Genomic DNA, 12,976 nt, shown 5'->3' with positions numbered 1-12,976 from the left:
TTTTGGCTGATCCATATGTGGTGTCAGGTTGGGTGGAGAATGGGTTGGGGACTGTTGAATCTGTGAAAGGAACTCGAAGTGGACTCGTGAAAAGACCTGTGACTTGCTTTGCTCTCGGGAGCAGGGTTTCTTTGAAAGGAGCGCTAACTGGGGTGGCGTTAGGTTCTGACACCCGCCGTTTGGTGCAACGCAAGCCCAGTGGAGAGCGTTGTGAAACTGAGAAGACTGTCTATCCTGCTGAGTCTTGACTCGGCAAAGTCAAGTTAGGATGTGTCAGTTATTCCGTGACCGCTTTTGTCCCAAAACCATTAGTGTTTTAGGTGTCAAGCTTATGGTCATGTTGCAGCAGTGAGTAGGAAGGAGATGTGAATAGTGTGCAGGAGGGCATGAGACAAAGGAATATGTAGTATTGGTGGGAAAAGCTGTGTGTGTAAATTTGCCCGCAGGCCGCCAGTTGGGGAACCCTGCTGTAGGGGTATGTTGCTGAAGACAGAAGTGTCCGTTTCAGAGAAAGGCAGGTCAAGGTTGCAAGGGTCAGAGTAGTACAGAAGGTGTCGTATGCTGCAGCAGTGAAGAGAGTATAAGAGGAAGATGGATCCAGGGTAAGGGATCCTAAGATGCTACCTGTGAGTAGGACGAGACCAATAGAGAGTGAAAGGAATAAGGTGCTTCAGTAAGATTGGCTTCTTTAATGTACATAGTGTCGTGGAAATTCTAGTCAAGTGAGAGAGACTTGTCATTTCTTCAAACAATCAATCTTTATTTGATATTTATGAATTATTGCAATAATGGAACCATTTTAAAGGGAGAGATAGGGACACCCCATCCTCTCCTGACGGAGAAAATAAAAATGTTGTTAAATCTTAATCTGTCCAAGCAATTAAAAATTTGAATTCTTATTTTCTATTTGACTTTCTAGTTAACTTCCCATTTCCTTTCTTTCCCACTTTCTTTGTCACTTTTCCTAGTCTACATATCTGTTTACTTTAACTCAGAAGCCCTCTCAATCACTATCACCCTGTACATTTCTCTTCCATTCAAATACTTGTTTCCCTCTACAATCTCCCTGTCTAACATTATTTTACCAGGTGAACAAAACGTTTTAAAATATAGACAAAACAAACATGATAATTTATGTTAAAAGGGAGGTCACTGTCCTTCCTCCACTTTTTAATAATTTGTGTTTTAATCCACTCCAACATTTACTGTATATAAAATAACCAATCTCCGTTGGATATTCACTATTTGCTTCAGACTCATTAAATGTCTATTTTATGTAATGCTCCGAATTTATTAACTACATCGGCCAATTTCAGAAGGGGAAATATAAACTTTCTAAAGTAGCTCTCGAGATTTCTTTATCATTATAACTTTCACTATAACATGCCTGGCACTATCCACCAGTCCCCTGTAGATGGCGCTATCTGTCCATAATATGTTTGGCGCCTGAGGTGGCGTAGATAAGAAATCAGACACTTTCCATTTTGCCTACTCACGATTTGGTTTAGAACGCAAACCTTTAGAATATCAACAAAAACTCCATCGGGACTACAATAAATTATAGCCTTAAGTTTAAAACCAAATCTATACATGTTCAACATTTCAATGGTTCTATTTAACAGGGCATAGGTTTTGTTTCAAAATGTATTACCAGGACGGAGGGCATCCCATGTATTTATAGTTTTATTGGTTAGAGGGTAAATCACTTCCCCTTACTTTTACCCAAAGTGGACATACGCCAATATTTTTGTGAGACTATTTCCCAGACCCTGCCTGTATAGACAATCATGTAATGTTTTAACCTTATCTCTGTCAAATGATACATTTTTGTATTTTTATTGAACATTTATTTAACTTGGCGTGTCAGTTAAAAACAAATTCTTATTTACAATGAAGGCCTACCAGAAGGCAAAGGCCTCCTGCAAGAACGGGGCTGGGATTTTTAAAAATTATAATAAATATAAAAATAGGACAAAACACACATCACGACAAGAGACAACACAACACTACATAAAGAGAGACCTAAGACAACAACATAGCAAGGCAGCTTCATATGACAACACAGCATGGTAGTAACACATGACAACAACATGGTAGCAGCACAACATGGTACAAACATGAATTGGGCACAGACAATAGCAAAAAGGACAAGAAGGTAGAGAGAACAATACATCATGCAAAGCAGCCACAACTGTTAGTAAGAGTGTCCATGATTGAGTCTTTGAATGAAGAGATTGAGATAAACAGTTTGAGTGCTTGTTGCAGCTCGTTCCAGTCGCTAGCTGCAGCGAACTGAAAAGACGAGCAACCCATGGATGTGTGTGCAATGGGGACCTTTAACAGAATGTGACTGGCAGAACGGGTGTTGAATGTGGAGGATGAGGGCTGCTGTAGATATCTCAGATAGGGGGGAGTGAGGCCTAAGAGGGTTTTTATAAATAAGCATCAACCAATGGGTCTTGCGATGGGTGTATAGAGATGACTAGTTTACAGAGGAGTATAGAGTGCAGTGATGTGTCCTTTAAGGAGCATTGGTGGCAAATCTGATGGCCGAATGGTAAAGCACATCTAGCCGCACGAGAGTACCCTATAAATTATGTCTGTAATCTAGCATGGGTAGGGATCAGGGATCAGGGTTAGTTTGGCAGCTGGGGTGAAAGAAGAACGATTACGATAAGAGGAACCCAAGTCTAGATTTAACTTTAGCCTACAGCTGTGATATGTGCCGAGAGAAGGACAGTGTACCGTCTAGCCATACTCCAAGTACTTGAATGAGGTGACTACCTCAAGCTCTAAACCCTCAGAGGTAGTAATCATACCGGTGGGGAGAGTGGCATTCTTCTTACCAAACCACATTACGTTTGTTTTGTAGGTGTTCAGAACTAGGTTAAAGGTAGAGAAAGCTTGTTGGACACGAAGGAAGCTTTGTTGTAGAGCATTTAACACAAAATCCTGGGAGGGGCCAGCTGAGTATAAGACTTTATCATCTGCATATAAATGGATGAGAGAGCTTCCTACTGCCTGAGCTATGTTGCTGATATAAATTGAAAAGAGTGTGGGGCATAGGATCGAGCCCTGGTGTACTCCCTTGGTGACAGGCAGTGGCTGAGAAAACAGATGTTCTGACTCTATACACTCCATAAAGTGACCAACTCAGGATACTTTTTTTCACCCCTATGTCTATGTTTGGGTGTGCAAGTTTGTATATTATTACTATTATTACTTCATCAAATCTCCAGTAATCGACTATACACACAAACAATCTCATTTTTTAAATATGTTCACAGAATCCATATACAGTGGGGAGAACAAGTATTTGAGAAACTGCCGATTTTGCAGGTTTTCCTACTTACAAAGCATGTAGAGGTCTGTAATTTTTATCATAGGTACATTTCCACTGTGAGAGACAGAATCTAAAACAACAATCCAGAAAATCACATTGTATGATTTTTAAGTAATTAATTTGCATTTTATTGCATGACATAAGTATTTGATACATCAGAAAAGCAGAACTTAGTACAGAAACCTTTGTTTGCAAATACAGAGATCATACGTTTCCTGTAGTTCTTGACCAGGTTTGCACACACTGCAGCAGGGATTTTGGCCCACTCCTCCATACAGACCTTCTCCAGATCCTTCAGGTTTCGGGGCTGTCGCTGGGTAATACGGACTTTCAGCTCCCTCCAAAGATGTTCTATTGGGTTCAGGTCTGGAGACTGGCTAGGCCACTCCAGGACCTTGAGATGCTTCTTACGGAGCCACTCCTTAGTTGCCCTGGCTGTGTGTTTCGGGTCGTTGTCATGCTGGAAGACCCAGCCACGACCCATCTTCAATGATCTTACTGAGGGAAGGAGGTTGTTGGCCAAGATCTCGCGATACATGGCCCATCCATCCTCCCATCAATACGGTGCAGTCGTCCTGTCCCCTTTGCAGAAAAGCATCCCCAAAGAATGATGTTTCCACCTCCATGCTTCACAGTTGGGATGGTGTTCTTGGGGTTATACTCATCCTTCTTCTTCCTCCAAACACGGCGAGTGGAGTTTAGACCAAAAAGTTATATTTTTGTCTCATCAGACCACATGACCTTCTCCCATTCCTCCTCTGGATCATCCAGATGGTCATTGGCAAACTTCAGACGGGCCTGGACATGCGCTGGCTTGAGCAGGGGGACCTTGCGTGCGTTGCAGGATTTTAATCCATGATGGCGTAGTGTGTTACTAATGGTTTTCTTTGAGACTGTGGTCCCAGCTCTCTTCAGGTCATTGACCAGGTCCTGCCGTGTAGTTCTGGGCTGATCCCTCACCTTCCTCATGATCATTGATGCCCCACGAGGTGAGATCTTGCATGGAGCCCCAGACCGAGGGTGATTGACCGTCATCTTGAACTTCTTCCATTTTCTAATAATTGCGCCAACAGTTGTTGCCTTCTCACCAAGCTGCTTGCCTATTGTCCTGTAGCCCATCCCAGCGTTGTGCAGGTCTACAATTTTTTCCCTGATGTCCTTACACAGCTCTCTGGTCTTGACCATTGTGGAGAGGTTGGAGTCTGTTTGATTGAGTGTATGGACAGATGTATTTTATACAGGTAACGAGTTCAAACAGGTGCAGTTAATACAGGTAATGAGTGGAAAACAGGAGAGCTTCTTAAAGAAAAACTAACAGGTCTGTGAGAGACAGAATTCTTACTGGTTGGTAGGTGATCAAATACTAATGTCATGCAATAAAATGCAAATTAATTACTTAAAAATCATACAATGTGATTTTCTGGATTTTTGTTTTAGATTCCGTCTCTCACAGTTTTATCATAGTGTACCTATGATCAAAATTACACACCTCTACATGCTTTGTATGTAGGAAAACCTGCAAAATCGGCAGTGTATCAAATACTTGTTCTCCCCACTGTATAGCCCAACCTTGTAACATTTCCTAAATCCACCACAACTGTCTCAATGTGTCGAACTAACAGATATCTACTGGATGAGGTGGCCAAATATTCGGAGTCTTCTGTGTTCTCCTGCGTGTACTAAGAACTGTTTGTTCTTAGAATAGAGGATAAGGAGAGACTTCGTTCATACAAGTTTCAGAGTACAGAGGGTAGGAGTAAGAACATGAGATGTGCACAGCCATGGTGAATTAGGTACAGAGTAATGTGAAAACAGCAACTTTCACAATCAGAGTAACAGGATTGTACACACCTATCATTTATTTAAACCTTAAAGTAATTCTAATTTTACCCTTACAATAGCCATGGTTGTCAACTCTACCCCGGAAATCACAAAACATACATGTGGTGGTAGCTGCAAAGAAATACTTTGATTTACAAGATTTTACTTTAGAAGAGATCCAAGGTGTGTTGAACGATAGACAGTGTCCTGTCCTCCTGGCTGCCGGCCTGGTGTAGGATCAAATGACATTGTATTTGTCACATGCTTCGTAAACAACCGGTGTGGACTAACAGTGAAATGCTTACTTACAGACCCTTCCTAACAATGCAGAGAGAAAGAAAATAGAGAAATAATAGAAAAGTAAAACAAGTAATAAAAGATGCACAATGAATAACGATAACTTGGCTATATATAATGGGTACCAGTACTGAGTCAATGTGTAGGGGTATAAGGTAGATATGTGCAGTCGTAGCCAAAACTTTTGAGAATGACACAAATATTAAGTCTGCTGCCTCAGTTTGTATGATGGCAATTTGCATATACTCCAGAATGTTATGAAGAGTGATCAGATGAATTGCAATTAATTGCAAAGTCCCTCTTTGCCATGAAAATGAACTGAATCCCCAAAAAACATTTCCACTGCATTTCAGCCCTGCCACAAAAGGACCAGCTGACATCATGTCAGTGATTCCCTCGTTAACACAGGTGTGAGTGCTGACGAGGACAAGGCTGGAGATTACTCTGTTATGCTGATTGAGTTCGAATAACAGGCTGGAAGCTTCAAAAGGAGGGTGGTGCATGGAATCATTGTTCTTCCTCTGTCAACCATGGTTACCTGCAAGGAAACATGTGCCGTCCTCATTGCTTTGCACAAAAAGGGCTTCACAGGCAAGGATATTGCTGCCAGTAAGATTGCACCTAAATCAACCATTTATCGGATCATCAAGAACATTAAGGAGAGCGGTTCAAATGTTGTGAAGAAGGCTTCAGGGTGCCCAAGAAAGTCCAGAAAGCGCCAGGACCGTCTCGCACAGTGAGGCAAAGACTTTTGGAGGATGGCCTGGTGTCAAGAAGGGCAGCAAAGAAGCCACTTCTCTCCAGGAGAAACATCAGGGACAGACTGATATTCTGCTAAAGGTACAGGGATTGGACTGCTGAGGACTGGGGTAAAGTCATTTGATGAATCTCCTTTCCGATTGTTTGGGGCATCCTGAAAAAAGCTTGTCTGGAGAAGACAAGGTGAGCGCTACCATCAGTCCTGTGTCATGCCAACATTAAAGCATCCTGAGACCATTCCTGTTTGGCCCTGTCCGGGGGTGTCCTCGGATGGGGCCACAGTGTCTCCTGACCGCTCCTGTCTCAGCCTCCAGTATTTATGCTTCTGTAGTTTATGTGTCGGGGGGCTAGGGTCAGTTTGTTATATCTGGAGTACTTCTCCTGTCCTATTCGGTGTCCTGTGTGAATCTAAGTGTGCGTTCTCTAATTCTCTCCTTCTCTCTTTCTTTCTCTCTCTCGGAGGACCTGAGCCCTAGGACCATGCCCCAGGACTACCTGACATGATGACTCCTTGCTGTCCCCAGTCCACCTGGCCGTGCTGCTGCTCCAGTTTCAACTGACCTGAGCCCTAGGACCGTGCCCCAGGACTACCTGACATGATGACTCCTTGCTGTCCCCAGTCCACCTGACCGTGCTGCTGCTCCAGTTTCAACTGTTCTGCCTTATTATTATTCCACCATGCTGGTCATTTATGAACATTTGAACATCTTGGCCATGTTCTGTTATAATCTCCACCCGGCACAGCCAGAAGAGGACTGGCCACCCCACATAGCCTGGTTCCTCTCTAGGTTTCTTCCTAGGTTTTGGCCTTTCTAGGGAGTTTTTCCTAGCCACCGTGCTTCTACACCTGCATTGCTTGCTGTTTGGGGTTTTAGGCTGGGTTTCTGTACAGCACTTTGAGATATCAGCTGATGTACGAAGGGCTATATAAATAAATTTGATTTGATTAATGTGTGGGGTTGCTTCTCAGCCAAGGGAGTGGGCTCACTCACAATTTTGCCTAAGAACACAGCCATGAATAAAGAATGGTACCAACACATCCTCCGTGAGCAACTTCTCCCAACCATCCAGGAACAGTTCGGTGGTGAACAATGCCTTTTTCAGCATGATGGAGCACCTTGCCATAAGGCAAAAGTGATAACTAAGTGGCTCGGGGAACAAAATAGCGATATTTTGGGTCCATGGCCAGGAAACTCCCCAGACCTTAATCCCATTGAGAACTTGTGGTCAATCCTCAAGAGGCGGGTGGACAAACAAAACCCCACAAATTCTGACAAACTTCAAGCATTGATTATGCAAGAATGGGCTGCCATCAGTCAGGATGTGGCCCAGAAGTTAATTGACAGCATCCCAGGGTGGATTGCAGAGGTCTTGAAAAAGAAGGGTCAACAGTGCAAATATTGACTCTTTGCATCAACTTCATGTAATTGTCAATAAAGGCCTTTGACACTTATGAAATACTTGTAATTACACTTCAGTATTCCATAGTAACATCTGACAAAAATATTTAAAGACACTGAAGCAGCAAACTTTGTGGAAATTAATATTTGTGTCATTCTCAAAACTTTTGGCCACGAATGTACATGTTCAGGGTCCTGTTGGTTCCAGACATGGTGCATCGGTACATCTTGCCTTGCGGCAGAGAGACTAGTCTATGATTTGGGTGGCTGTAGTCTTTCAACATTTTTAGGGCCTTCCACTACCACCTTAGTTGTCTGCAAACTTAATGATGGTGTTGAAATCTTGAGTGACCACGCAGTCATGGGTGAACAAGGAGTACAGGACAGGACTAAGCACGCACCCCTGGGGGGCCCCCATGTTGAGGGTCAGTGTGTCGGATGTGTTGTTGTCTTCCATCACCACCTGGGGGCATCCCGGCAGAAAGCCCAGAATCCAGTTTCAGAGGGAGGTGTTCAGTCTCAGGGTCCTTAGCTTAGTGATGAGCTTGGCGGGCACAATGTTGCTGAACGCTGAGCTGTAGTCAATGACCAGCATTCTCACGTAGGTGTTCCTTTTGTCCAAGTGGGAAAGAGCAGTGTGGAGTGCAATACAAATTGTGCTATCTGTTTGGGCTGTATGCGAATTGAAGGGGCTCCAGGGTGTCTGGGATGATGGTGTTGATGTGAGTCATGACCAGCCTTTTTAAAGCATTCCATGGCTACAGTTGTGAGTGCTACGTAGCGATAGTCATTTAGATAGGTTACCTTGATGGTTGTGGTTACAGGGACTATGGTGGTCTGATTGAAACATGTTGGCATTACAGACTCAGGTTGAAAATTCCAGTGAAGACGCTTGCCAGTTGGTTAGCGCATCCTCGGAGTACACGTCATGGTAATCCGTATGGCCCTGCGGCCTGAATATTGACATGTTGAAAGGTTTTAGTCACAGAGAGCGTAATCACACAGTCGTCCGGAACAGCTGATGCTCTCATGAATGTTTCAGTGTTACTTGCCTCGAAGCGAGCATAGAAATAATTTAGCTCATCTGGTAGGCTTCTGTCACTGGGCAGCTCGGGCTGTGCATCCCTTCGTAGTCTGTAATAGTTTGCAAGCTCGTCGGAGGGCATAGCCGGTTCGTCGGAGGGCATAGCCGGATTTCATATAAGCTTCTTGAAAGCGGCAGCTCTATCCTTTACCTCAGTGCGGATGTTGCCTGTAATCCATGGCTTCTGGTTGGGGTATGTACAGTTGAAGTCGGAAGTTCATATGCACCTTAGCCAAATACATTTAAACTCAGTTTTTCACAATTCCTGACATTTAATCCTTGTAAAAATTCCCTGTCTTAGGTCAGTTAGGATCACCACTTTATTTTAAGAATGTGAAACGTCAGAATAATAGTAGAGAGAATGATTTATTTCAGATTTTATTTATTTCATCACATTCCCAGTGGGTCAGAAGTTTACATACACTCAATTAGTATTTGGTAGCATTGCCTTTAAATTGTTTAACTTGGGTCAAATATTTCGGTAGCCTTCCACAAGCTTCCCACAATAAGTTGGGCGAATTTTGGCCCATTCCTCTTGACAGAGCTGGGGTAACTGAGTCAGGTTTGTAGGCCTCCTTGCTCACACACGCTTTTTCAGTTCTGCCCACAAATTTTCTATAGGATTGAGGTCAGTGCTTTGTGATGGCCACTCCAGTACCTTGACTTTGTTGTCCTTAAGCCATTTTGCCACAACTTTGGAACTATGCTTGGGGTCATTGTCCATTTGGAAGACCCATTTGCGAAAAAGCTTTAACTTCCTGACTGATGTCTTGAGATGTTGCTTCAATATATCCACAACATGGGCCTCCGGGGTGGCGCAGTGGTTAAGGGTGCTGTACTGCAGCGACAGCTGTGCCATCAGAGTCCCTGGGTTCGCGCCCAGGCTCTGTCGTAACGGGTGACGCACAATTGGCCTAGCGTCGTCCGGGTTAGGGAGGGCTTGGTCGGTAGGGATGTCCTTGTCTCATCGCGCACCAGCGACTCCTGTGGCGGGCCGGGCGCAGTGCGCACTAACCAAGGTTGCCAGGTGCACGGTGTTTCCTCCGACACATTGGTGCGGCTGGCTTCCGGGTTGGATGCGCGCTGTGTTAAGAAGCAGTACGGCTGGTTGAGTTGTGTATCGGAGGACGCATGACTTTCAACCTTCGTCTCTCCCGAGCCCGTACGGGAGTTGTAGCGATGAGACAAGATAGTAGCTACTACAACCATTGGATACCACGAAATTGGGGAGAAAAAGGGGTAAAATTCAACAACAACAAAAAATGATATATCCACAACATTTTCCTACCTGCAGCAAAGCACCCCCACAACATGATGCTGCCACCCCCGTGCTTCACAGTTGGGATGGTGTTCTTCAGCTTGCAAGCCTCCCCCATACATAATGGGCCTCCCGGGTGGCGCAGTGGTTAACAGTTCTATTTTTGTTTCAGACAATTCTCCAAAAAGTACAATCTTTGTCCTCATGTGCAGTTGCAAACCGTAGTCTGGCTTTTTTATGGCGGTTTTGGAGCAGTGGCTTCTTCCTTGCTGAGCGGCCTTTCGGGTTATGTCGATATAGGACTTGTTTTTACTGTGGATATAGATACTTTTGTACCTGTTTCCTCCAGCATCTTCACAAGGTCCTTAGATGTTCTGGGATTGATTTGCACTTTTCGCACCAAAGTACGTTAATCTCTAGGAGAAAAAATGCATCTCATTCCTGAGCGAATCCAACATTTTCGATTAACAAATAAGGTTTTATATGTAAGATGGTTAAATAAAGAGCAAAATTATTGATTATTAATTTATTATTTGTGCCCTGGTCCTATAAGAGCTCTTTGTCACTTCCCACGAGCCGCGTTGTTACAAAAACTCACACACATACACTGCATCTCAGTGCTTGAGGCGTCAATACAGACACCCTAGTTCATATCCAGGCTGTCTCATAACTGGCTGTGATTGGGCGTCCCTTAGGGTGGCGTGCACAATTGGCTCAACTTTGTCCGAGTTTGGCTGGTGTAGGTTGTCATTGTAAATAAGAATTAGTTCTTAACTGACTTGCCTAGTTATTTCAAGAACTGTATTGAATTCACACTCCAGAACATTAAACTGACACCGCCCACACAGTAGGTGGCGGCATGCACCTCTAACGAATGTTTGCGGACCGCCATAATACCATAGAATATTGACGTGCTGACGTAAATGATAAGCCGAAATTCAACATGGCCGATAACATGTGAAAGAAAACCACATCTGGACAAATGTAGCCAATATATCAGTAATATACTTAGCTTTGAGAGTCGTTTGAATTTTTTTATTATATATATATATATAATGTGGTTGATTTGTGTTTTGCACTAGTTTAGCTACTCATGACACAATTGTTTGGTCATTAGCTAGTTGACATTTTTCGAATAGCTAGCTAGATACAACGCTAACGTTAGCTAGCCACCAACAACAAGCCTGCGTTTTTTTGCCGTGAGGACCTGTGCTAGCTCGCTGGGAGACGGACAAGTGTGGCTCCGATTAATTTCTGGATTTCCACGTGTTTAATTAGACGGCTTCGTATGCTAGCTACTTTCGAAGTTTGTTGTTTTGTTTGGGGTTCGGGTGTAGTCTCTGTCTCCGATAGCATTTTTTTGTCAAGTAGCTAGCCGGCTTTAGTTTACGTTGACACAGAACGACCAGAGAGCACACCACTAGTTGCAGAAAGCCCTAAAGGAACTGAGCCCTTCTACATAAAAAAAGCTAACATGGATCCGAAGCGTGGATACAGCAGAAGACATCAAAACAGCAGCGATTCGAGCAGTAACAGCCCGGGGTCGCCAGCCAGTCCTGCACCGGGAGTCAGCAAAGCAGCGGCGGCCAATTCATTTGCTAATGATGGAAGCTTTATGGAGATGTTCAAGAAAAAAATGGAGGAAGAAAAAATGAAAAAAGAAATGGACCAAGAATGCGGTGATAACAGTACTGCTGACGGACAGTCGACACAGGAAAAGAAGACTCCAAGTGTGACCAGCTTTGTAAGGGGTTTGGCTGTTGTTAGCTATAGATTGTAGCCAATGGCAATGTCTCAATTAACAAATTAACCTTTTTTTTTATCCACCACACACAGCTCACGTTAGTGTATAGTTACATCACCATAGAGGGATACATTCACACGTGAAGAGGTGCACTGCAATGTCACCAAGTAACCTGAGATCCACATCAGGTCTAGACATTGGAAAGCATTCATTAGCTACTCGACTTCAGGAATGTTTTCGGTGATAACATAGGCTTTTTCTTTGTTCTCTCGTCTTGTGTAGTCTCCATCATTGGCAGTCCACCTGCAAGGGCTCGTATAACGGTTTCAGTCTTCTATCCCCTAACCCAGGTGGGGAAGCGCAGAGGTGGCTCTAAATTGGCCCTCAAGACTGGCATGGTTGCGAAGAAACAGAAAGTGGACCCTGAGGTTCAAGAAATATTTTTTTCCTGATAATTTTGTCATGACATTGTCTTCATGAAAAACCACTTGCCTTCTAAACCATTGTGTAATTATGTATTCTGTTTTCCAGATGGAGGGCAAGGGGGATGCCTGGACAAAATACATGGCAGAGGTGAAAAAGTATAAAGCCCACCAGTGTGGCGATGATGACAAAACCAGGCCTCTGGTCAAATAGACTCTGGAGGACCTTTTTAGAAAGAAACCAACAGTGATTGGGACAGCCATCAAACCTTCTGCATACTGCCAGACTCTTTACAGCTGTAGAAGCGATCACCTATTTTAATGTTTAATCTTGTTTTTCCTGTTTTCTTTTTGGGTTTAAATGAATGTTAGCTTGTGTGCTGTATGGGGCAATAGCATTTTGATGTAGAGTTAAAGGCTTTTGGGATTGTATTGGAGTACATTACTGGTCCTGCTTGATTATTTAAGGGTTATACTGTCAGGATTGTAGCTCCTGGAATAAGTTGAGTAATATTTTGAGTTTGAGATTTGAGCATTTGATGTCAGCTGAAGTTGAAATTATAAGCACCGCCCATTGACCTGTGTGTTGTGCCTTGGGTGTGTTGGCTTTGTCTGGACCCAGAACCCTAAAGAACTTCTGGTGGAGGCACAGAAAGTTGTGCAGCCTTGTGTTGATTAATTTGACCTTTTGGGCTGCTTTGGATAAGCAACCGTCAGGTAGTGTCTCCGGTTAGATTGTTACCCGTCAAATAAACATTTGATTAATCAGACTCCAGGTAGCATGGTAAAGTGTTTCTTTGCAATGCTGACCATTTGTGGATTTTAAGAGCTGATAGACTAACTTTTCA

At 43.6% G+C, this 12,976-nt stretch overlaps 1 protein-coding gene across 1 annotated transcript; it reads left to right on the top strand.

The window, feature by feature from the left end:
- The first annotated feature begins 10,886 nt into the window (after positions 1-10,886).
- On the top strand, positions 10,887-12,898 carry LOC115122039 (telomerase RNA component interacting RNase-like). The gene is made up of 3 exons (XM_029651194.2): positions 10,887-11,706; positions 12,057-12,134; positions 12,238-12,898. Exons 1-3 carry the CDS (start codon positions 11,437-11,439, stop codon positions 12,340-12,342), a joined length of 453 nt encoding a protein of 150 aa, XP_029507054.1. The 5' UTR covers positions 10,887-11,436; the 3' UTR covers positions 12,343-12,898.
- The last annotated feature ends 78 nt before the right edge of the window (positions 12,899-12,976 follow it).

The sequence above is a fragment of the Oncorhynchus nerka genome, linkage group LG26 (assembly GCF_034236695.1).
Source record: "Oncorhynchus nerka isolate Pitt River linkage group LG26, Oner_Uvic_2.0, whole genome shotgun sequence".
In the NCBI taxonomy this organism is placed as follows: domain Eukaryota; kingdom Metazoa; phylum Chordata; class Actinopteri; order Salmoniformes; family Salmonidae; genus Oncorhynchus; species Oncorhynchus nerka.
The sequence above is the reverse complement of the archived record's forward strand: the minus strand, read 5'-3'. Positions and strand labels throughout refer to the sequence as shown.